Source organism: Siniperca chuatsi, linkage group LG4 (genome assembly GCF_020085105.1).
Source record: "Siniperca chuatsi isolate FFG_IHB_CAS linkage group LG4, ASM2008510v1, whole genome shotgun sequence".
Classification (NCBI taxonomy): domain Eukaryota; kingdom Metazoa; phylum Chordata; class Actinopteri; order Centrarchiformes; family Sinipercidae; genus Siniperca; species Siniperca chuatsi.
In genome coordinates, this window is record NC_058045.1 from 10,222,662 (window position 1) to 10,249,637 (window position 26,976).

The 26,976-nt window shown below is 38.1% G+C and overlaps 1 protein-coding gene across 1 annotated transcript; it reads left to right on the forward strand.

Annotated features, from left to right (window-relative positions):
• The first annotated feature begins 517 nt into the window (after nucleotides 1-517).
• Nucleotides 518-26,595, forward strand: LOC122875372 (mucin-5B-like). Its single transcript, XM_044194363.1, is given in 52 exon segments — nucleotides 518-661; nucleotides 831-869; nucleotides 964-1,222; nucleotides 1,327-1,441; nucleotides 2,037-2,127; nucleotides 2,214-2,317; nucleotides 2,401-2,611; nucleotides 2,720-2,845; nucleotides 3,529-3,646; nucleotides 3,737-3,875; nucleotides 3,988-4,092; nucleotides 4,215-4,284; nucleotides 4,400-4,537; nucleotides 4,638-4,802; nucleotides 4,886-4,980; nucleotides 5,112-5,238; nucleotides 5,333-5,588; nucleotides 6,516-6,565; nucleotides 6,678-6,778; nucleotides 6,884-7,035; nucleotides 7,155-7,293; nucleotides 7,371-7,478; nucleotides 7,572-7,751; nucleotides 7,836-8,075; nucleotides 8,228-8,384; nucleotides 8,574-8,702; nucleotides 8,951-9,101; nucleotides 9,389-9,429; nucleotides 9,569-9,745; nucleotides 9,865-9,982; nucleotides 10,847-11,180; nucleotides 11,182-12,878; nucleotides 13,473-13,693; nucleotides 15,517-16,437; nucleotides 17,498-17,679; nucleotides 18,615-18,786; nucleotides 18,923-19,167; nucleotides 19,287-19,470; nucleotides 19,676-19,922; nucleotides 20,013-20,188; nucleotides 20,294-20,363; nucleotides 21,064-21,203; nucleotides 21,285-21,316; nucleotides 21,402-21,570; nucleotides 22,573-22,674; nucleotides 22,788-22,828; nucleotides 23,067-23,189; nucleotides 23,992-24,093; nucleotides 24,185-24,313; nucleotides 24,843-24,882; nucleotides 25,597-25,720; nucleotides 25,886-26,595. Coding segments are annotated over 52 exon segments (9,606 nt in total). The 5' UTR covers nucleotides 518-597; the 3' UTR covers nucleotides 26,076-26,595.
• Nucleotides 26,596-26,976: the final 381 nt, after the last annotated feature.

The window sequence follows — 26,976 nt, forward strand, 5'->3', positions numbered from 1 at the left end:
GGAACAGTAAATATTTCATACGTCTGTAAGTCAAATGTTTGGTCAGTGTATGGATTTACTTTCAGATGTCACATCAATGTATTTACTCATATCCTTAGTAGATATGGAGGCACAACCCACATCTTAAAATGCTCTGGTTCAGTGAGAAAAGTACACAATTCTTGTTTAAATATACAAACACACTCCTCTTCCTTTAATAAAAACCAGAACCTGAATAAAAGTGTGCCATAATTAAAGCATACTGTGCAATGATTCATCAACTTCAACTGTATTGCAGTTCAATTTAAAAGATTTGTCTTACTTATAGGATATATATATATCCCAATGTTTACAAAAGATTAATAGAAATAGAGCTATGGATACTGAGAGCGAATAACAGGTTGCTTCATGACAGTGTTGTTACAAGCAACTTCTTCATGGGTGTGATCTTAATGGAGACAAAAACCACAATGGTTGACACCCAAAATGTGTCTTTTACCCCTCCTAAAGTGCAAACACCCAATGAGCTATATTACATGACATTAGTAGTGTGGGACCAGTTAGCTTAACCATCCCTCTCAGAACAGGAGCTACTCAGTGATCACAAGAACAGCCAGGATGCCACTTGAATGGGTGATACCATGGCTCACCCTCTGCCTTGGACTATCTGCAGAGGCCTCTGGTATGTACATTCAATGGGACACTGCATATATCAAATCCAGTCTTATTGTCCTGTACTGGCTATCAAGTGTAATGGAGTTTACTGGATTATACAAATATAAACAGTCTGATTTTGTCTGACATTTTTGATGATGTGTAGTGACTGTGTGAATGTCTTTCTCTTTTTTAAGTAATGGTTCAGGCGATGACCAAAATGCCAGTAATTACAGGTAATAGTTTTTTGTCAAAGATGAAAGATGATAAACCAAAATCATGTACAATTTGAACTACTGTGTAATTAATGTTTTTTTCTCCACAAACTAGAAATGACTCACTCTCACGACCAGTACTGCAGTACATGGGGAAATTACCATTATAAGACCTTCGATGGAGATTTCTTCCAGCTCCCCTACACTTGCAACTACCTCCTTGTGTCCCAGTGTAAAGACAACTATGAGGAATTCAATATTCAGCTCCAACGGCAGGAGATAGATGGGGTGACCACCATCAAGAAGGTCACTATGAAATTGAGTGGGGTCATTGTGGAATTAGCAAAGACTTCCATCAAAGTCAATGAGAAATTGTGAGTCTGTTTTGATAACGTTTTATTACCAGCTGATGTTCCGGTTACAGTGATGGATAATGTCTTCTTATCTTACTGTGATGGGGTTTTTTTGTCCCCTCTAGTGTCACTATACCATTCAGCCAGGTTGGCATTTCAATTAGAAGAACTGTCTCCTATGTCAAAATCAAGGCAAAGCTGGGTTTGGTCATCATGTGGAATGAAGAAGACTCCCTCTGGGTATGTTTATTCATTCTCTGTCATCATAACTGATTGCACTTACATATAGATAATATCTGATATTGATTATTGATTATTTTGATGTCTTACAGATAAACACACTATACATACACTATATTTAGTTTTACTGCTATTCGAGAGATTAGAGAATTGACTCAGGCGACATAAAGATGAATCCATGTTAAATCAAAAGAGAAGTAATTGTAAGGGTTCAGTGTCTTGACACTTCTCAACATTTTTTCTGTTGATGACTAAACTGAACCTGACTCATTGTGTTTATGAGAAAAGTCTATAAAGTAAGACCAAATACTATCAAAAGTTAGTTGTACCAGGGATGCTGTTAAAATGCAGTTTGTATGCATTACAAATGTTAAAGAAAAAAATTCACAACCACTGACTCTCAACAAGAACGGAAAAATGCACAAAAAAACTATTACTAAAAGATAGTATTCAGTATTGAAAGGCAACAGAAAAAGTTCCGTTTTGAGGCTTCTTTTAAAACAAGTGAGAGCCTGAGCACATCTCCCGTCCTCAGGAAGGCTATTCTTGCAGCTAGGAGCACTTTATTCAAATCAAATTTTCACCTGGTTTTAAGGTTGAGCTGGATAAAAAATTCAAGAATCAGACCTGTGGCCTGTGTGGTGACTTCAACGGAGTCCAGATTTATGATGAGTTCATCAAATCAGGTAAATACTAAATAACAAAGCTTAAAACAAACTACGCAAAATCATCTTCTTCACATTTACTAAAACCTCTTTTTCCTCCAAAACAGGGGTTTCTATAACTCCTGATAATTATGGGGATGTTTGGAAAGTCAATGGTCCTACTGAAAGCTGTGAAGAAATCCCTACAGCCACACAGACCTGTGCAAATCAGGTATGTGAAAATGGATTTGCTTCAAAATTTTTATATATAACATTTAGGTACAATTTAAATACATTGTACACTTTGACCCACAGAAAGACCTCTGTGAGACCCTGCTGTCAGAACCTGCATTCCTCAGCTGTCAAGACCTGATGGATACTGACTCCTTCGTCAAAGCCTGTATGAAGGACCTGTGCTACTGTAACAGCAGCAGTACTTCATGCTTGTGTTCAACCATATCAGAGTATTCCCGCCAGTGCGCTCATGCAGGCGGGAAACCACAGCAATGGAAGACCGCACAGTGTGGTAAGAACACCAATCAAAATATTTACATGTTCGAGCTTTGATGTTTTCACTGTATTTATATCACAATCGCTGTTTTGAAATTGTAAAAAAATAATTTGTGTTATATAGCAAAAACATGCCCTTTCAACATGGAGTATAAGGAATGCGATAGTCCTTGTATTGACACCTGCAGCAACCCCCAGAGAAGCCATGTGTGTGACGATCACTGCGTAGATGGATGCTTCTGTCCATCTGGTAAGTTTCAAGATTTTAAAACCAGCACAGATCATGTTTGTACAACAGATGTCAGATTTTCAGTTTTTTTTCATTCACACAAATTAGTAATTTATGCTATCAAATTACTTGATTCGTGCTGCTGAATTACTGTCAAGTTGTTGTAACAATAGAAGCTGAAGTTATAGTTTTAGCAGCAGCCTCGTACCTGTGTTTTGGTATTTACTTACCTACAAATACTGAATTAATTACTTCATGTTAATATAATCCTTGTCCTCATCTTTGTACAGTTGTGATGCTACATTGAATGTAGCTTTGGCTGCTATTAATTTGGTGCACTTATACAACTGTGTGGCCTAATGTATTGAAAATTAACAGTGAAAGCTGACAGGCCACGGACAATGAAATCTAAATGAGGTGCTTGGATTTAATGCAGTTTTTAATTTTCGAGATACGTGAATATACTGAATATTGTACCTAGTAAACAATGTTGTTGACTTTGACGTCCCTTAAACATATGTTAAGTAAAAATGTCAAAAATATTGTTTGTTATGTTCTGTTAATTCATGCACACACTGGTGGTAAAATAAGTGGTAAAAACATATTTTGCAGTACCATACATGTACGGCTCTTACAGGGTTTGCATTGTGTAGAGCAGTTTACTGTTGGCCTAAGACTAATCATGTCATTATGTTTCTCCCAAGGGACTGTCTTTGACGACATAACACGAAGTGGGTGTATTGCTGTTGACCAGTGCTCTTGCTTACACGACGGCAATCCATACAAACCAGGGGAATCATACTCAAGTCCATGTAAACAATGGTAATTACTTTCCTATCTTTAATATAATGTTTACATCTTCAACATGTGTATTTATGTAGCCCAGCTGAACTGACTGAACTCTGTTGACAGCACCTGTACCCAGGGTCATTGGAAATGTAAGGATACAGACTGTCCTGGTATCTGCTCCGTACTGGGTGGCTCCCACATCTCCACCTATGATGATAAAACATATACTTTCCATGGAGACTGCTCTTATGTCCTCTCCAAGGTGAGGCATTCAAACTTAAATTAATTCATCCTTAAATTCAAACAACAATTAAAATACTTATAAATAAGCAAACAGTTTGTAATTAAGTGCATTTTTATCTTCTTGACTTTAGGAAACTAATGGGACATTCAGTGTCCTTGGTGACCTGGTCAAATGTGAAAAATCAGATAAATCAACTTGCCTTGCTGCAGTCACTGTACAGCTGCCTAATCAAATGGTAAAATTACAGAATATTGAAATTTATTATTTCTCCATTTCATATCTGTTGGAAAGGTTGTATATATATATATATATATATATAATATTGTATATCATATTTTAATTTTTTTCCTACTGCAGATGATTGTAGTTGAAGCCAACGGACAGGTTTTTTATAACAAACTATTCTCTCAACTGCCTCTTTTCATGGGTGAGTGGTCGGTTATTTTTGTTTTTCATTCTCCTATAAAATCACAAGATATAAATGAGTTTTCTCAAATTAAAACAGTCTCTTTATACAATGCAAAAAAAATTTTCCTGCACAGATAACATCACAGTCTTCAGTCCATCGACATTCTTCATTGTAATTTACACCACCTATGGGCTTAATCTTGAGATTCAGCTCACACCCATTATGCAAGTCTACATCAAAGCCAGTGTTTCCAATAAAGGAAAACTCAGCGGTGAGTTTGATTTCTTGAGCACTTTTGATTATAATGTAAAATAGCCACCTTGAGTGAGTATTTTATTAAGTATTAAGTCAAAGTCATTATTTTCATCCAGGCCTTTGTGGAGATTTTAATGATGTGGAAGTTGATGACTTCAGAACCACAAATGGATTGATTGAGGGAACGGCTGGGACATTTGCTAACACATGGAAGACCAAGTCAAACTGCCCTGATGTGACAACCACACATAGGGACCCCTGCATTTTGAGTGTAGACAATGGTAGGTCACAGACCTCATGCTCCATATTTTAATATCATTCTTCAAAACCCTCTACCAGTAAACATGTTTATTTGTTTTTGTAGAGAAATATGCCAAACACTGGTGCTCCATGCTGTCAGACCCAGAAGGGATTTTCTCTCAGTGCCATTCTACAATAAACCCAGGAGACTATCAAGCTGTAAGCAGTGATTTCTTTTTGTGTGCAGTCTAATGTATGTGTGTGTGTATTTATGTATTTGTGTGATTTTACTTATTTAACAACTGCTCTTTTTAACTAGTCATTTAGCTCACTGCTGCCTCTCTCCACAGTCTTGTATTTATGACACCTGCATCTGTGAAAACAGTGAGGAGTGCATGTGTGCTGCCATATCCTCCTATGTCCACGCATGTGCTGCTGAAGGTGTCTTAATGGATGGATGGAGGGACACCACGTGCCGTAAGTTAAACCCAAACTATCAAATGTGAAATAAATGTAGTCCATATTTACTTATAATATTTAAACACTAAGTGAACCTGTTTTCTTTCAAAAGAGAAATACACGGATGGCTGCCCTTCTACTTTTGTGTATGGCTACCAAATGACAAGCTGTGGTCGCACCTGTCGCTCTCTTAGTCAGTCAGACTCAACATGTGAGGTTGAATTTACCCCGCTTGATGGCTGCGGCTGTGCTGAAGGAACTTACCTAAATGAGAAGGGAGAGTGTGTGTCAGCCTCACAATGCCCCTGTCATGTGGGAGACACTGTGCTACCCCCCAGGCACAATGCCATGGTCCACGGACAAACTTGGTGAGGATTTCAATATTTCCTGTAAAAATAAAACAGAACAATCTTTTTAATGATTTGGGGGGGGGGATTAGTGGGTCCTAAGTTGTGGGTCACAGTCCCCGGAACTTATTGTGGGTCAACTTTCCGATGCTTGCCTTACACGTTGTAGCAGTCCTTCGAGGATCTCCAATGCTAACTGCAGAGATGGAAGCTAGCGCACTCCACAACTTATTTGCTTAACAGAGTTATGACAAAGAATATATTAAATTTGGTTTTACTGAAAGTGAAATATACAAAAAAAACTCAGTATGTTGTATGCAGTGAAGAAAGCTGCTCACCTACAGTATCCAACCCAGTGCTCACTATGTTTACTAGGAAAGTGAACTTTGAGGTTAATAGATTATTAAATGCTAACCCTTTCATTCCCAAATCCAACCTGTCTAACAAAGAGCAACCAGTCATCTCCTTTTGTAAAGCAAATGCTTTATTGCTCTTTTCTTATTATTAGGCCTATTGACACATTATTCTGTGTCAGTATACTTTTATTTTAATATTCATTTTGTTCACAGTTTTTTGACGAATCAGAATCACTTAATTGCCTATGTGTATGTGATTATCTGTTTGTATGTGTGATAGACCAGTGACCAGGCAGGTGTATACTGCTTTTCACTCAGTATGTGCTAAAATAGTCTCCAGCTCCCTGCAACATCATCCATTGAGAGAATGGACCGATGGACACAGAATTTAATTGCTGTCAAGCTAGCCTATGTGTGTGGACAATGACTTAATGACTAAGGAGAATTGCAGATCCTAAAGGCATGACCATTTGGGTATCACTGTCTTAGATTGTTTTTGCTTTAGCAAGAATTGAGCAAAAACTTGCAAGAATTAACTAGAAAATGCTTTTCTCTTCATTGTCCAACTTGCCTGTCTTTCTATGCATTTCAGCTCCTGCTACAGTGGAGTACTAAGCTGTTCAGGAACCCCCATAAGTGAATGTAGGTACAAAGCACTCAGCTCATCATAGTATTCCTTCTATAGCAAAGCACAGTATGAGCATACACCAAGCATACAGTGGTGTCCTTTGTAACACACTATCATTGTCATCAGCATGCACCAATCCAATGGTTTTCTTCAACTGCTCAAACGCAAAGCCAGGTGTCACAGGATCCGAGTGCCAAAAAAGCTGCCAAACACTGGACACAGAATGCGTAAGATTGAGACTCTGGTTCATGACTGTTATTTGTTAATATTCTACACGTGTATACTAAAGCAGCAGGATGACATGTTAAATACATTGCTGTTACGCTGTATAGGTCAGTGCACAGTGTATGTCAGGCTGTGTATGTCCTGCTGGCCTGCTGTCAGATGGTAAGGGAAACTGTATTGAGGAGGAGCACTGCCCCTGCACATATAATGGAGAATCCTATAATTCTGGACAGACTGTCACTGTGAACTGCAATACCTGGTGAGCCTTTTAATCCTTTCCACTTATGTAATGCTTATGCTTAGTCAGTTCACTGTTGTGTGTTTATTTTTAAACTGGAGATATATAACTTGACATTAGTTCATCTATTTAAATCATAGCACTTGCAAAAGCAGAAAATGGGAATGTACAGATCAAGAGTGTGATGGAACCTGTACCATATATGGAGAAGGGCATTACATCACTTTTGATGAAAAGAAATTCTCCTTTAATGGGGACTGTGGCTACATCTTCACTCAGGTATAGCACAAACTTATGGTTAGTCTTTGTGATTTGTCAAAAGTCAGTCTTGTGATACTGACATCAGTATCTTGCAGGATTACTGTGGGGACGATATGACTGGCACCTTCAGGGTCCTGACTGAGAGCATCCCATGTGGAACAACTGAAAGCATCTGCTCCACTGCTATCAAGCTCTACTTAGGGGTACATAACACTATTATATGCATTTAAAACAATTTTTAAAATGCTGAAATTAACTTTGCAGGATTTCAAATGAGCATGTTTCGTTTCTTTCAGAACAATGAAATCATTCTTTCAGATGAAAATATCAGAGTTATCAAACAAAGCAAAGGGAAGGACATACCCTATAAAGTCCACACTATGGGTATTTATCTTGTCATTGAGGCAAATAATGGTCTTGTTCTCATTTGGAATAAGAAGACAACACTCATGATCAAACTCAGCTCTATATTCAAGGTGGGTAAACAGATATACAGGTATTCATGTAAATGTTAATAAAGTTGCCATTTTACAAATGAACTAAATCTCATTTTATTCTAGGGAAAAGTCTGTGGTTTGTGTGGGAATTATGATGGGAATATCAAGAACGATTTCACCACCAGAAACAAAGAAGTTGTGGTTGAAGCCCTTGAGTTTGGAAACAGCTGGAAAGTGTCACCTACCTGCCCTGATGCAAATGCACTAAAAAATCCCTGCAGTCTGTACTCATACAGGCAGGCATGGGCATTAAAACACTGCAGCATTGTCAACAGTGAAGTATTTGCTAGTTGCCATTCAAAGGTAAGAAAACTGCCAAGCAATTTCACATGGCATGTAATCGCAAACAATGTCATTGTAATCAGTTAACTGTCTACACAATGACTTTCTGTACAATTAGCTAGCAGAATATAATTCAGCCTCTACTTGCATTTACAATGGTTTCTTTCAAAAAGGTGGATCCAAAAAACTATCATGATGCCTGTGTGAGTGACACATGTGCCTGCAACACAGGAGGAGATTGTGAGTGTTTTTGCTCAGCTGTAGCAGCCTACGCAGCAGCCTGTAACAAGGCCGGAGCCTGCGTGAAATGGAGAACTCCCACAATCTGCCGTGAGTGTTTTACAAGTGTTTCTATGAGGAGATAATCAAAAAATACAATGTATGGTCATAATCATCATCTGTCAGCATCACCTTTGTCATTTTAATTTAACATCTACAAATGAAGCCAGAGTGTCATTTTACACATGATTATAATATTTTCTTGTATCTTTTTAATATTCTTTTCTCTTGTTTCATTAGCTCTGTTCTGTGATTTTTACAACCCTGATGGAGAGTGTGAATGGCACTATGAGTCTTGTGGAAAACCATGCATGAAGACATGCAGGAATCCCTCAGGAATGTGCTACAATCAAATTCCAGCATTAGAAGGTACAAATGATATGAAAGTGATGGTGTATGTATTTTTAAGGTTATACTTATGTAGGGAGAGTTTATTGACCATGCATGCTCTTTTCTAGTAAAGCCCATTGGTTAAGCACAATTGTGCATACTGTAGTCTTAATGACTTTTTATTCACTTTCACCACTCAGAGGGAATCACATGGTTTAGGCTACAATTCTTGTCTTTATCTATTCTGTGCAAGTTTTGCAATTTAAAGTAACATTAAACTTTTTAAGGCTGCTATCCAAGTTGCCCGCCTGAACGCTCTTATTTGGAAGAAGTTACCATGAAGTGTGTGTCAAAGGAAGAATGTGGCTGCTATGATAACGAAGGGAAACATTATAAAGACAAGGAGACTATACCTACAGACACCATCTGTTACAAGTGGTAGGACACGTTCCATCTTATTAATGCTACAGTTGGTGCAAAAGTTGATGATAGCCTTTATATTGTTTTTACAATAGCTGATGTAATGAAATGATGTATACTAATATCATACAATCATGTTGTTTAGCTTATATTATAAAATGAAAACAATTTTAATGCAGCATTAGCAATCCTTATACAGAATATACAGGTAGGTGATACATTAAAGGAAAAACAACATAAAGTGTCTTAGCAAGGCCACGCCCCTCGGCATCATATACATTTTTCTTGTTTCATTTACATTTTAGTTCTTGTTCTTCAACCAAGGTGGAGTGCATCTATGATGAAGGTGAATATGGTTATGACTATTACTGTTATTCATTGTTGTCACTGAGGAATCAAAACATACAGATTAATTGAAAAGACAATAGTATGAATCTATTTAAACAAAGATTCATATCATTCTTATACAAATATTTCTTTTGCAGATTGCCCTTGTTTCTATGAAGGACGTGTATACAAGAAAGGAGATATAGTCTATGAAACACATGATGGAGATGGAACCTGTTTCATTGCTGTTTGTGGAGAAAATGGAATTATTATGAGAATCATGAAGGAATGCCCTACAACCACCCCGAAACCAACAACAACAGTCTTTATTTTTCGTAAGAATAATACGCTTTAAAAATGCAGACCATAGGTGTGGAAGATTTCTTATCGGTGTATTTTGAACCATTTAAAGATAGCTTGATAATTTTGTCTTTTCTTTTTTTGACAATAACAGAAACAACGACAACCACAGGAAATACCATCGCAACAACAACTATAACGTCTTCCACTCCAAGTGTTACAAGTGAAGCTGTAACAACCATTCAGACCTTCTCAACACCAGGTTCGACAAGGTCTACAACAACAGAAGTACCTACATCCTCAATCACCATCTCTACAATCCCTGACTGCTTTGTTTGTCAGTGGTCAGGTTGGAGCAACAATCATTACCCTGACAGTGACCCTGACACTCCAAATGGTGGAGACTATGAAACCATTGAAAAAATTACTGACCCAGATTTGAGTGTTTGCAGAAAACCTCTGGAAATAGAATGTAGAGCAAAGCAATACCAAGATGTGACTTTGAATGAACTAGGTCAAAACGTAACATGCGATCCAAAAGTTGGATTGATCTGTCATAACAAAGACCAAGGTCTACTTTCTATTTGTTATGACTATGAAATACGAGTCAAATGTTGCGTTTACACTTGTGAGACTACAACAACAATTACACCATCACCAACAACAACAACCTCTGAAAAACCCACCACTTCAGCAACAACAGAAAATGCAACTACAGGATTCACAGAAACGCCCATTACTACTGCTCTTCCAACAACTGTTAAACCTACCACAACAACCACAATCACAGAAAAACCCACGACAACCACACAAAATCCCCCCACCTCATCAACGACAGAAAAGGCAACTACAGGATTCACAGAAACGCCCATTACTACTGCTCTTACAACAACTGGTAAACCCACCACAACAACCACAATCACAGAAAAATTCACGACAACCACACAAAATCCCCCCACCTCATCAACGACAGAAAAGGCAACCACAGGATTCACAGAAACGCCCATTACTACTGCTCTTACAACAACTGTTAAACCCACCACAACAACCACAATCACAGAAAAACCCACGACAACCACAGGAAAGACCATCGCAATAACAACTCTAACATCTCCCACTGCAAGTGTTACAACAAGGTCTACAACAACAGAAGTACCTACATCCTCAATCACCATCTCTACAATCCCTGACTGCTTTGTTTGTCAGTGGTCAGGTTGGAGCAACAATCATTACCCTGACAGTGACCCTGACACTCCAAATGGTGGAGACTATGAAACCATTGAAAAAATTACTGACCCAGATTTGAGTGTTTGCAGAAAACCTCTGGAAATAGAATGTAGAGCAAAGCAATACCAAGATGTGACTTTGAATGAACTAGGTCAAAACGTAACATGCGATCCAAAAGTTGGATTGATCTGTCATAACAAAGACCAAGGTCTACTTTCTATTTGTTATGACTATGAAATACTGAGTCAAATGTTGCGTTTACACTTGTGAGACTACAACAACAATTACACCATCACCAACAACAACAACCTCTGAAAAACCCACCACTTCAGCAACAACAGAAATTGCAACCACAGGATTCACAGAAACGCCCATTACTACTGCTCTTCCAACAACTGGTAAACCCACCACAACAACCACAATCACAGAAAAACCCACGACAACCACACAAAATCCCACCACCTCATCAACGACAGAAAAGGCAACCACAGGATTCACAGAAACGCCCATTACTACTGCTCTTACAACAACTGGTAAACCCACCACAACAACCACAATCACAGAAAAATTCACGACAACCACAGAAAATCCCACCACCTCATCAACAACAGAAAAGGCAACCACAGGATTCACAGAAACGCCCATTACTACTGCTCTTACAACAACTGTTAAACCCACCACAACAACCACAATCACAGAAAAACCCACGACAACCACAGGAAAGACCATCACAATAACAACTCTAACATCTCCCACTGCAAGTGTTACAACAAGGTCTACAACAACAGAAGTACCTACATCCTCAATCACCATCTCTACAATCCCTGACTGCTTTGTTTGTCAGTGGTCAGGTTGGAGCAACAATCATTACCCTGACAGTGACCCTGACACTCCAAATGGTGGAGACTATGAAACCATTGAAAAAATTACTGACCCAGATTTGAGTGTTTGCAGAAAACCTCTGGAAATAGAATGTAGAGCAAAGCAATACCAAGATGTGACTTTGAATGAACTAGGTCAAAACGTAACATGCGATCCAAAAGTTGGATTGATCTGTCATAACAAAGACCAAGGTCTACTTTCTATTTGTTATGACTATGAAATACGAGTCAAATGTTGCGTTTACACTTGTGAGACTACAACAACAATTACACCATCACCAACAACAACAACCTCTGAAAAACCCACCACTTCAGCAACAACAGAAATTGCAACTACAGGATTCACAGAAACGCCCATTACTACTGCTCTTCCAACAACTGGTAAACCCACCACAACAACCACAATCACAGAAAAACCCACGACAACCACACAAAATCCCACCACCTCATCAACGACAGAAAAGGCAACCACAGGATTCACAGAAACGCCCATTACTACTGCTCTTACAACAACTGGTAAACCCACCACAACAACCACAATCACAGAAAAATTCACGACAACCACACAAAATCCCACCACCTCATCAACAACAGAAAAGGCAACCACAGGATTCACAGAAACGCCCATTACTACTGCTCTTACAACAACTGGTAAACCCACCACAACAACCACAATCACAGAAAAACCCACGACAACCACACAAAATCCTCCCACCTCATCAACGACAGAAAAGGCAACCACAGGATTCACAGAAACGCCCATTACTACTGCTCTTACAACAACTAAAAAAGCCACAACAACCCCTGAAGTTGTTACAAATACAGTGGTTACAACAGCATTAACACGACAAGTGGTTAGTAATAACACAACACACACAACAGCCACAGAAAAATCCACCACATTCACAAAAAAACCCACGACAACCACACAAAATCCCACCACCTCATCAACAACAGAAAAGGCAACCACAGGATTCACAGAAACGCCCATTACTACTGCTCTTACAACAACTGTTAAACCCACCACAACAACCACAATCACAGAAAAACCCACGACAACCACAGGAAAGACCATCGCAATAACAACTCTAACATCTCCCACTGCAAGTGTTACAACAAGGTCTACAACAACAGAAGTACCTACATCCTCAATCACCATCTCTACAATCCCTGACTGCTTTGTTTGTCAGTGGTCAGGTTGGAGCAACAATCATTACCCTGACAGTGACCCTGACACTCCAAATGGTGGAGACTTTGAAACCATTGAAAAAATTACTGACCCAGATTTGAGTGTTTGCAGAAAACCTCTGGAAATAGAATGTAGAGCAAAGCAATACCAAGATGTGACTTTGAATGAACTAGGTCAAAACGTAACATGCGATCCAAAAGTTGGATTGATCTGTCATAACAAAGACCAAGGTCTACTTTCTATTTGTTATGACTATGAAATACGAGTCAAATGTTGCGTTTACACTTGTGAGACTACAACAACAATTACACCATCACCAACAACAACAACCTCTGAAAAACCCACCACTTCAGCAACAACAGAAATTGCAACTACAGGATTCACAGAAACGCCCATTACTACTGCTCTTCCAACAACTGGTAAACCCACCACAACAACCATAATCACAGAAAAACCCACGACAACCACACAAAATCCCCCCACCTCATCAACGACAGAAAAGGCAACCACAGGATTCACAGAAACGCCCATTACTACTGCTCTTACAACAACTGGTAAACCCACCACAACAACCACAATCACAGAAAAACCCACGACAACCACACAAAATCCTCCCACCTCATCAACGACAGAAAAGGCAACCACAGGATTCACAGAAACGCCCATTACTACTGCTCTTACAACAACTAAAAAAGCCACAACAACCCCTGAAGTTGTTACAAATACAGTGGTTACAACAGCATTAACACGACAAGTGGTTAGTAATAACACAACACACACAACAGCCACAGAAAAATCCACCACATTCACAAAAAACCCACGACAACCACACAAAATCCCACCACCTCATCAACAACAGAAAAGGCAACCACAGGATTCACAGAAACGCCCATTACTACTGCTCTTACAACAACTGTTAAACCCACCACAACAACCACAATCACAGAAAAACCCACGACAACCACAGGAAAGACCATCGCAATAACAACTCTAACATCTCCCACTGCAAGTGTTACAACAAGGTCTACAACAACAGAAGTACCTACATCCTCAATCACCATCTCTACAATCCCTGACTGCTTTGTTTGTCAGTGGTCAGGTTGGAGCAACAATCATTACCCTGACAGTGACCCTGACACTCCAAATGGTGGAGACTTTGAAACCATTGAAAAAATTACTGACCCAGATTTGAGTGTTTGCAGAAAACCTCTGGAAATAGAATGTAGAGCAAAGCAATACCAAGATGTGACTTTGAATGAACTAGGTCAAAAAACGTAACATGCGATCCAAAAGTTGGATTGATCTGTCATAACAAAGACCAAGGTCTACTTTCTATTTGTTATGACTATGAAATACGAGTCAAATGTTGCGTTTACACTTGTGAGACTACAACAACAATTACACCATCACCAACAACAACAACCTCTGAAAAACCCACCACTTCAGCAACAACAGAAATTGCAACTACAGGATTCACAGAAACGCCCATTACTACTGCTCTTACAACAACTGGTAAACCCACCACAACAACCACAATCACAGAAAAACCCACGACAACCACACAAAATCCCACCACCTCATCAACGACAGAAAAGGCAACCACAGGATTCACAGAAACGCCCATTACTACTGCTCTTACAACAACTGGTAAACCCACCACAACAACCATAATCACAGAAAAACCCACGACAACCACACAAAATCCCCCCACCTCATCAACGACAGAAAAGGCAACCACAGGATTCACAGAAACGCCCATTACTACTGCTCTTACAACAACTGGTAAACCCACCACAACAACCACAATCACAGAAAAACCCACGACAACCACACAAAATCCTCCCACCTCATCAACGACAGAAAAGGCAACCACAGGATTCACAGAAACGCCCATTACTACTGCTCTTACAACAACTGTTAAACCCACCACAACAACCACAATCACAGAAAAACCCACGACAACCACAGGAAAGACCATCGCAATAACAACTCTAACATCTCCCACTGCAAGTGTTACAACAAGGTCTACAACAACAGAAGTACCTACATCCTCAATCACCATCTCTACAATCCCTGACTGCTTTGTTTGTCAGTGGTCAGGTTGGAGCAACAATCATTACCCTGACAGTGACCCTGACACTCCAAATGGTGGAGACTTTGAAACCATTGAAAAAATTACTGACCCAGATTTGAGTGTTTGCAGAAAACCTCTGGAAATAGAATGTAGAGCAAAGCAATACCAAGATGTGACTTTGAATGAACTAGGTCAAAACGTAACATGCGATCCAAAAGTTGGATTGATCTGTCATAACAAAGACCAAGGTCTACTTTCTATTTGTTATGACTATGAAATACTGAGTCAAATGTTGCGTTTACACTTGTGAGACTACAACAACAATTACACCATCACCAACAACAACAACCTCTGAAAAACCCACCACTTCAGCAACAACAGAAATTGCAACTACAGGATTCACAGAAACGCCCATTACTACTGCTCTTACAACAACTGTTAAACCCACCACAACAACCACAATCACAGAAAAACCCACGACAACCACACAAAATCCCACCACCTCATCAACGACAGAAAAGGCAACCACAGGATTCACAGAAACGCCCATTACTACTGCTCATACAACAACTGGTAAACCCACCACAACAACCACAATCACAGAAAAATTCACGACAACCACACAAAATCCCACCACCTCATCAACAACAGAAAAGGCAACCACAGGATTCACAGAAACGCCCATTACTACTGCTCTTACAACAACTGGTAAACCCACCACAACAACCACAATCACAGAAAAATTCACGACAACCACACAAAATCCCACCACCTCATCAACAACAGAAAAGGCAACCACAGGATTCACAGAAACGCCCATTACTACTGCTCTTACAACAACTGGTAAACCCACCACAACAACCACAATCACAGAAAAACCCACGACAACCACACAAAATCCTCCCACCTCATCAACGACAGAAAAGGCAACCACAGGATTCACAGAAACGCCCATTACTACTGCTCTTACAACAACTAAAAAAGCCACAACAACCCCTGAAGTTGTTACAAATACAGTGGTTACAACAGCATTAACACGACAAGTGGTTAGTAATAACACAACACACACAACAGCCACAGAAAAATCCACCACATTCACAAAAAAACCCACGACAACCACACAAAATCCCACCACCTCATCAACAACAGAAAAGGCAACCACAGGATTCACAGAAACGCCCATTACTACTGCTCTTACAACAACTGTTAAACCCACCACAACAACCACAATCACAGAAAAACCCACGACAACCACAGAAAATCCCCCCACCTCATCAATGACAGAAAAGACCACTCTTGAAACACCAACTGTAACACCATGTTCCTGCAAGTACATGGATAATATTTTCTCTCCTGGTAAGTAGTTGGCAATTGTCATCAATTGTTGTTCATATTATCATTATGATGTTTTGGTCATAGTTACACCTGTCCTTACAATGCAACCTGGCATCTGATCACAATAGGCCGCCTAACATGTAAAGTGTTTATGCTTGGAGTTCAAATTCTTCTATCAGAATCCACATTCTGATCTGCATTTCTTTTAGATCTTGGGCAAAACTCTTGCCACAATGTGGTAAAACTGATGTACATATTGGCTGTACATGCTTTTCAACGAAATAATTGGCTGTATTCTTTGTCCATGCAGTTGTGACTGTGGTTGGTCATGGCGCCTGCATGACCAACCAGCTGCATGGCGTGGTGGGATATTTGACCAGAATTGGCAAGTTTGGTGATGAACACATGACTACTGGCGCTGTGGTCAAAACATTTAGCAATTGGAATCGTACTTCCAGGAACTACTAATGTCCATTTAGAAAATAATAATGTTGTCAGACTTGTATTCACAAAGGTTGTGTAGTCCCTCATTCGTCCAGGAGTGTTCTATCGTAGAAAAGGTTTAAGTCGTAGTCATCTGGACACTGTTTTCAGAATCAAGACCTTTCGGCTCCTATCCGGAAGTCATTCTCAATTGTGAAAAATGGACCGGGAACTCAGAAATTTAAGCTACTCTGTGTTACATGAGCCTTTCCCTCAGGAAGCAGTCTACCTGAGTATCTGTTGATTACTCTACCTGAAACTGACCTAATTGTTTCCATGATGGCCCAGTAATCAGGCCTATTGTTTTCTGGCTGCACCTCCCTCATCACTGTTAAGTACCAGCATATGGTTGGCGTGACCAAGGTGCTAATACACTGTGGTAAACACAGTTCCCGGTCCATTTTTCACAATTGAGAATGACTTCCGGATGGGAGCCAAAACGTCTTGATTCTGAAAACAGTGTCCAGATGACTACGACTGAAACCTTTTCTTCGATTCACAAAGGTTGCATTATAAAGATAACTGTAACCCTGTCTTTTGTCATGTTTTTCTCACATCATTAGTCATTTTGATCTAACTGCCTTGGTTTTATTCTCAGGTACCTTCATGTACAATAAGACTGATGGAGCAGGCTGGTGTTTCACTGCATATTGCAATTTGACATGCAATGTTGAGAAGCTTGCTAGACCATGTCACTCTACTACTCCACCAACTCCTACCAGTACAATTTCAGTAGAGAAGCCCAAGGAAAACTGTTCATATCTCAATCCACCTAGAAAGGTATTTGAATTCAGTTATATAAACATGTACTTTAAAGGAACAGATATATCTTAAAATAAAAATGATGTCATTATGTCCTGACCCCCAAAATCAGTCAAAACTGCTCAAGTTTTATCTTAACTGGCTTGGTTTCCAGGGACTCTATTCTGAGAAAGCCTGAAACAAGGTATTTGATTCCCTTGTATAAGGGGAAGGAGCTTTTAATGCATATTCTGCATACTCTCATTGGTCTTTTGAGTGTCAACATGCAATTACTGATTCATTTGAAATGCCTCCAATACCTCCATATTATAATGGCTGCTTTTTGTTGATTTTCACACCTTAGTTCTTCCCTGAAAAAGGTCTACAGTAGTGTAGGATGAAACAAAAATCTCCTATATCGTCAGATATCTTCTCCCATTAGTTGCCGATTTTTGGAACAAAAGTCAATGGTTGTTTAATTTAATATATTTTTATTTATTAGGGTTCCCATTAGCTTAATCAAAACTGAGATCAAAACTGTCCAATCACACACCACATTGACAGACAACATAAAAACATGTTAAAACACACCACAACACTAACAACATACAAAACCAGACAAACTGAAAGACAGAGATAATAATGCATAAAAAAAAACAACAACAAAACAAATAGCACCATAATAAGATAATTTACAGGTAAGTAATATAACATTGTTAAGTACCTCATATGTCACTAAAGGACATCTACAAATAAACCCAACATAATAATTATTAAAGCAACTGATAAGTGAGATTGATAATAACACCTGTGCATATACTTTATTTCAACTTGCACCTATGTAAAATTCTTTCCTTGTTTCCTGAATTACATAAATCATAGATGTGTTGTGCATGTGTGTACCTGTAAGGCTCAAAGATAATATTTATTTTACTGGTAATAGATTGCTAAAAGTACTACTTTGCCCTTTACAGCATGGTGAGTCCTGGAGTTCAAACAAATGCGCCACAGAAAAATGTGACGATGGAAGAGTAATAACAGAACATGTGTCATGTAACTCAGTGACCATGCCTGTATGTGAAAATGGGCAGCCACCAGTTAGGGTTTATGATAAAGCAGGCTGCTGTTTCCACTACGACTGCAGATGTAAGTTCAAATGAAAGCCTTTTAAAATTTCACATTCAAGCAACGTCTTAAAACTGCTACACATATAAGCAAAATTCAATATATACAGTTTTTCTTTGATATAACACTCACTGTAATCTCAATCTAATATTTGCAGGTTTTTGCGGTGGCTGGGGAGATCCTCATTATTTGACATTTGATGGCCAGTATTACAGCTTCCAGAAAAACTGCACATATGTCTTGGTCAAAGAGATCATTCCTCGACACAATTTTAAGATTCTTATCGACAACGAAAACTGTGATGCCTCTGGAACTGTGACCTGTGCTAAAGCCTTGATCGTGTATTACAAAAACTATGAAGTTATTCTTACACAGAAGAGAACCCCAAAGACTGTGAACATGGTAAGTTTTGCCAAAACAAACTGTCTTGACTGTATAATTTTACTTGAATATATTTAAATGATATGAAATTATAATGGTGATGTAAAATGTTTAACCTTTACAATGTTGCAATTGTTTAGGTGTACGTCAACAGAAAGCAGGTATTGCCAACCTACTCTAATGATGACTTCACCATAACAAGTACAGTAATTGAGCTGCTTTTGAAAATCCCGGCAATTGAAGCAGTTGTGACGTTCAAGGGGCTTTTATTCAACGTTGACTTGCCATTTTCCCTTTTCCACAACAACACAGAGGGACAGTGTGGTAAGCTGATAATTGATTTGCTCTTAGAATAAACATGTTCAACAGCATGTGGTTGCATGTTACGTTGATAGATGAAAATATATCAATATATATAAAATATATAATATAATTAGTGCTGGATTTAATATGAAAGTGCCACTGGATGTACCAAGTGTGGTAACACATGGGTTGTAATATCTGACATGCTAACATTTACTTTTACAAGGTACCTGTGACAATAACAGGAAAAATGACTGTAGATTACCAAATGGCCAGATTAATCCCTCGTGTTCTGAGATGGGACAGTGGCATGTACAAGATGACAATAAGCCATATTGTGAGAAGCCACCGACACCGCCACCGCCACAGCGATCAACATCACCACCGACACCAACACCGCCATCAACATCACCACCGACACCAACATCTACAAGAGGCTGCAAACCTGATATTTGTGAAATTTTGAACAGCAAGTAAGAATTTACAGAATAAACATGACCACAATATATCAATTTGTTCTAGGGTAACACTTGGATTAACTTTTTTTTAATTTTTGCATTAAGGGTGTTTGAGGAATGCCACAAAGTAATCGCACCAGAACCCTTTTATGAGGCCTGTAAATTTGATGTTTGCCGCACAAATTCCACCGTCGGTTGTTCCAGTCTGGGGGTGTACGCCTTGATGTGTGCTCAAGCGTCTGTCTGTGTATCCTGGAGGGGTGCTACAAATGGAGTGTGTGGTAGGAGGGTTTTGTTTTAGTAGAAAGCAAACAATGTTATTTTCAGATGTCCAGATTACCTTTTTTCATCATTTTGATGTTTAAATCCACTTTCTTTTATTGTAGAGTATAAATGTCCAGAAAATAAAATCTACAAGCCTTGTGGACCAACTGTTTTACAGACTTGCAATGCAAGGTAATCGCTCGGTTCTATTTAGTAATATCATAAATTAAATAATGTCAGCAGATTGTAATTTAACAAGACTAAGAGTCTATAGCCATGCTAGCGGCTCTGGGAGGCTGTACTTGGGCTGAGCTAAATGCAAACATCTGAATTCTAACATGCTCACATTGATAATGATAACATGCTGATGTTAAGCAGTGATGTTTGCAATGATCACCATCTTAGTTTGGTGGGTTAGCATGCTAACATATGCTAATTAGCACTAAACACAAAGACAGCTGAGGCTTATCGGAATGTGATTAGATTTGCAGGTATTTGGTCATTGACCAAAGTATTAGATAAATTCTAATTTTGACCTGATGATGATGCACTAGATGGAAAGTGAAGGGGTCACCAAAGTGATTACAATTGATCCTTCACTTAAAACCACATGTGTCAGCCTCATGGTGACACTAGAGGGAAAGTCAGGGGATCACCAAAGTCAGTAGGATTCATTCTTTGTTTGCTCTGTTTGTACAAAATGTCGTGGCAATCAATCAAATTGTTCAGCCTTGTTCAGTGATGGACCAACAGACAACATTGCTGTATCCAGAGCCATGCTGCTAGCATGGCTTAAAAAAGCAATAATTTGTGTCTGCACTGCATTATACATAGCATTTTATTTCTGAAATGACTTTTTGTGTTTTTCACCAACAACTGTCTTCATATTTAGATACAATGAGAAGTATACACAACAATGCCAGGGAGCAATTGGCAGCGAAAACCAAGCTTGTAATGAATTCATGGAGGGATGTTTCTGCCCAGAGGGGAAGATTTTGTTCAGTTCACAATCTGACATCTGTGTCTCCTCCTGTAAGAGCTTTTTCTGAAATTTTTCAAATTTTTTGTGATTTAATTAATGTACAAGTAAACTGATTGCTTTTATTGTTTAAGGTTGCACTGGACCTGATGGCCAACCTAAAAACGTAAATGCTACAATACCTAACTAATTATCATTACTAGTTTATTTGTTGCTGTTACGACATTAATTCTGTTCTGTCACTCAAACAGGTTGGTGAGACTTGGAAGAGTGGCTGTCAGCAGTGTAACTGTAATAAGGACACTATGAGTGTTCAGTGTGAGCCTCTCACATGTCCCACTCCAGAACCAATAATCTGTCCCAAGGAAGGTGAGGTGTTGGTGAACCGCACAGTGGACTGCTGTAACAGACTGACATGTGGTGAGTAATTTAAAGTGTCACACCTACATCTGCTGACATAATGTTTTAACAGAGGCAGGTATGATCATTTTAAAAACATAATTTAAAGATTTTACACACAGAGATCAGTTTTCTCATCATGGGGAGCAGTACTCAGCTTGTGAAAACTGTGTAAAAGCTTTCTAAAGCCAGAGAAAATACCCTCAGTTGACAGTTAATTAGTTACACCGAGCTAAAACTAATGAAGGTTGTAATGTTCAGTTTTTGTTGAAACTGTTTTAAAGAGGTGCTGCTCCAACTTTATGGTCATTTTGGAGGCTGTAATTTGTGGTGCTTTTGAACTGTATTGAATCATACAGAGAGGTGTTTGTAAATTGGGTGGACAAAATAATAGAAACACCTGTTAGTGTAACAGCAATACCACAAATTGCAGCCTCTAAAATGACCATACAATTGGAGCAGCACCTCTTTAAAACAGTTTCAACAAAAAATGAACATTATAACCTTTATGAAGGTAAGATTTATTGCAGGACTGTTGCATTAGACTGCACTAGTTTTAGCTAGGTGTATCTAAAAAACTGGCAACTGAGTGTAACCTGATGATATCTCAGTTTGGGTTACTTAAAATTGTTAAGCCTTATGGTAGAAAGTATTACAAATTGGGGGCACAGACTTTAAAATATGCAGACATTCACTGGGAGGGTCTAACTATTGAATTGCATTGTGGAAATTGTAGAATCCAGCATTTTTGGAGCTTAGCCCATAACAGGGACTAAAAGTTAGGATATACTGTATGATTAAACAGTGTCAGCTGCTGTCTATAATGAAACATTTTTAAATCAATGAAAAATGGCGTTTGTATCACTTATTCTGCAATTAAGAGACCAATTTTTATTTTAAGTTATGTAACAAGTAATTGCCCATTTTCCAGAAGTACCTATAATAATTCCAGTTGCTATACTGTTGGTTTAATTTTATGTTATACTCACCAACCCTGGAAATGTCTCACCTTTAAACCAACAGAATGTGATAAGAACCGCTGTTTGTTGCCAACACAGTGCAAACTGGGATTTGAGTTGGAGATCCACATCTCAAATGAGAGTTGCTGCCCCTCTTATCACTGCGGTAAGCTTTGCATATAGTTACATTTACTTACAGTATTTGTGTGTGAAAGACATAAAACTGAACTAAGCATATGCCTGTAATGTCATCATGTTTGTTAACATTTTTGAATCTAGTACCCAAAGGCGTCTGCATCTTCAATGATACTGAGTACAAGGTAAGGAATAATATACTGTATATATTTTGAATGTACTCTTTTAAGAGTATACTTGCTTGTTAAAGTGTTACTAACACTCTGCAATCTTTGTAGTATACTATAAATTAAATATAATCTTAAGAATGATATTTAAGTAAAATTTTGCTCAACATTCTTCCCTGTCATCAGACCAGAGTGACATGTGTTTTGCTGACCTTTATATAAAATTGGCTCAGATTTTACATTTTATTGTTTACAGCCCGGTATGGATTTCTCCAAAAGCCCATGTGAACTATGCCGCTGTACTGAAACTCAGGATCCCAAGAGCATGTTGAATGACATTGAATGTCATCTGATACAGTGTAAAACACTGTGTGCAGAGGTACTTTTGCATGGAAATATTAAGAGTATTGCAGTTTTTAGCCAGTAAAGTCATATATTGTACAAAAATGTTTAAGACAACAGCATATACAAAATCTAGGGTCACTCACTCATATGCTTTACTTTCACAAATCTACAAGATGTCTACTGTTGATCTGTTGCTGATGCATAGACTTTGTTGTTATTTATGTGCACGCGATGATAGGTTTGAAGATATCAATTTTAGGAATGCAGACTTAAATGCTGGTGTTGACTCATGATACCCATGCTTAAAAAGAAACAAAATACAAAACAATATTTTTTTCACTTGTATCTTGTATCTAGTCATGCAAACGTTTTGGTTTTATTTGCTCAGGTTTGAGACATCTGTCTCTGAGATTTCTGCCAACATCCGAATCCAGTGAAGGTGAATGTAATTTTGTTTGTGGTGTTTCTACTGAAGAAATTGTCCACTGTTGACAGTCTACTCCGTAGATTATCCAAAGGGACATTGTCTCTGGAAATGAATGTTGCTGTTTAATTTTTTTATGGAAAAATCTACATACTAAAAACTAAAAACTATTCATTCACCTGAATTTGGGTGACTGCAGAAGTCTCAGCAATGGATGTCTCATACCTTTGCACATAAAACCAGAACTATCTAGATACCACATGGGGGTAAGTGAGAAAAAAAGCTTTTTGTAATTCGGATGAAACTATATCCTGGTGGTGTAAAAGCTTTCTGTAACTACTAATTACTAATTATGTATACATTTAATGTAAAAGTTGCAGACCACATTGATTTGTGCATTTTTTTCAAATAGGGCTATGTGTATGAAAACCAACCTGGACAATGTTGTGGATCGTGTAAAAAGACAAGTTGTGTTTTGGAAGTCCCAGGCTTCACTTCTCCGATCATTATTGAAGTAAGTACAGTGTAATATCTGCAAACTTAAATAGTTGTATTGGTCAGAATTGTTTATGTTCACTAACTGACCTCTTTTACACTTCTGACAGCCTTCTCAGTCTTGGTCACCACCAAATGACAACTGTATCACGTATGACTGCCAGAAGGTGAAGGATGAGTTCATAACCTCTAAACACCAAGTAACATGTCCTGAATATGATCCAAAGAACTGCGTTCCTGTGAGTATAATCCAGCCCCAAAAGGAGCATAAATTCTTATATCTGGCAGCTAAATATCTTTGTTAATAACTCTGAACTGATGCTGGCTTATCTTACAGTGCACTTTGCATGTGTCAGATATAAATGAAAAAATATGGGGTTTGTTTTGCTATTTTGCTAATGCAATGTGTAATGTGCTTTACAAAGAGCATTTACCTTTCTTTTCTTTTTATACTTTTGATTCAGGGTAGATAGTCTAAGAAAACAAACATTTTAAAATTAAATATAGAAGGCAGAAATAGGCACTGCAAGCCAAATACAGATAAGTGTGTCTGTAAATGAGCTGAAATTATAAATTCTGAGTTAATGTATATGGTTAGAGAAATATGAGGGAGGTAAAAAAACCAAATGTGCTGAAATACACAAATACATAGTGAAGAGGAAATAGCTTTACATTGGCTTGTGCAAAAGCACCAGTAATACAAGTGACTCTATATCTGTCAGTGTTGTCTATGTGCATATTTTACAATCTATATTGTCTGTATTACAGGGAACTGAACAAAGTGACAAGAACGGTTGTTGCAAAACTTGTAAGTATAAGTCGATAAAATGTATTCAAATTACACAATATTACATATTATTTTTTGTATGTAAAATACTAAATGCAACTACACATAAATATAGGCCTTCATAAACCTCATCCACGACTCAACAGTCAACAGTTTCTTAATTTAAATGATTTAACCTACAAGTGAGCCCTTGCAACTACTGATTATTTGCATTATTGATTAATGCATGGTACTTGTTTAATTATTGGTTTAGTCTATGAAATGTCTTCAAAAAAACAAAAAATGTTCCAGAGCCTGAGATTATGTCTTCAATTTCCTTCTTTTGTCAGAACAACAGTCTAAAATCCAAAGGTACCCATCTACACTGATATAAAACATTGAAAATAAGCAGATCCACAAATTTGAGAAGCTGGAGCTGAAATTATTAATGGACTATCAAAATTGTTGATGATTAATTTTCTGTCAACCAACCAATCGATTAATCAATTCATTGTTTCAGTATTAAATTTCTCCCTGTTAAAAGGTGTCAGAATTATACTAATGGGCTCTTTTTGCAAACATCAGTGGTCAATATATACCTATAATGGTGTTTTTTGCATTAAAACAGCCTGACCAGAATACATTTGTAACAATTTTAACTAAAACTCTTTATTTTATTTTGCCACTGAAATGATAATGTGTGTTACATGTTGCTTTTGCAGCAAGATGAAAAAGATGCTCATGTGTCATTCACAGGTACCCCTCGTCACAACTGTCAAATGAACAGGACCACCACCTATCTGCAGACAAAGAACTGCAAGTCAGTTGTGCCAGTGGAAATCACAGCCTGTGAGGGATCCTGTGGAGCATCCTCATCAATGTGAGATTTATAACAAAGTATATCTGAAGGATGTACAGTACAAACTACTCGTGCTAAAACCACTTGTTCAGTTTTCATATGAAGAGTCATATTTAAGATAAATGTTTGTTTACATTCAACAGCAGGTGACTGACACTGCTCCTGTCTAATTGTATCTATTTACAGGTACTCCGCGGAGAACAACAGATTGATGCATTCATGCTCATGCTGTCAAGAAATGGCCACCAGTAAGAAGGAGGTGAAGATGATCTGCACCGATGGCAGGAAGACAAAGCACACCTACATTTCAGTTGACCAGTGTGGTTGCCAAGTCGCTGAATGTCCTAAGAACACCAGTGATTCTAAAGAAAACTAAGTTTAAATGAAATTCTGACTATTATACTTTTAGAGACCATTAGAGAATCAAGACTCAATATGTGAAGACAACCAAAGATACATGTCTATGTATTCAGGTGCCCCAAATAAGGGCAAATAAGTTAAACCTTTTAAACAGCAGAGATGTTATGGTCTGAAAGTTCCTACACCTCTGGAAATTGGCTCTGTGTACTCTGACAATACTTGTCATCACTTTCTCATTTATTGGCATTGGGCATGTCCGCATAGTGCCCCATGATGACAGCACATATTTGTGTCATGGTGGCTCTTTTAGCTTTTGAAGAGGTAGTTCCTTTATATAAACTTTACAATTTGGTGTTTTCAGTCTTAGAGGGTGTTTCTTTTCATTTTACTGTAAATGTCTTAAGAGATTAAAAGACACAAGAAAAGGGCTTAAAAAATACAGTACATTTTAGCAATGTGTTCACTGACTTGTTCTTTTCAAACTATCCAACATGTGATTGTCTTCAATGTCATTAAAAACTCACAGGTTTACTGATCATCGTGTGTTCTTGTTTTTTTTTTAGTTTCTTGGCTATTTTCATTGTGTTTCTTAAAACAGTCAGTTCTCATTTCAATAACTATATTTATTTTACCTATGGCAGTGCACCATCATTTATAAGTGTAGATGGTATATTTCATACATATTTGATTACTTGATATGTGCATATATAGAGTCAGTCACCTACAAGTGCATATATTGAGTCCACTTCCAATAATTAATAAACTCTAAAATACATTTTTTGTAAGTGATACTTTTAAAATTGAGAAAAGCCTACTTTTTTCTCAATATACAGTAAGCAAACATTGTTTGTATTTACTATGTAATGCACAGATTTCTCCAGTTATTGCCATACAGTTGGTGCAACATCAAACCCTCA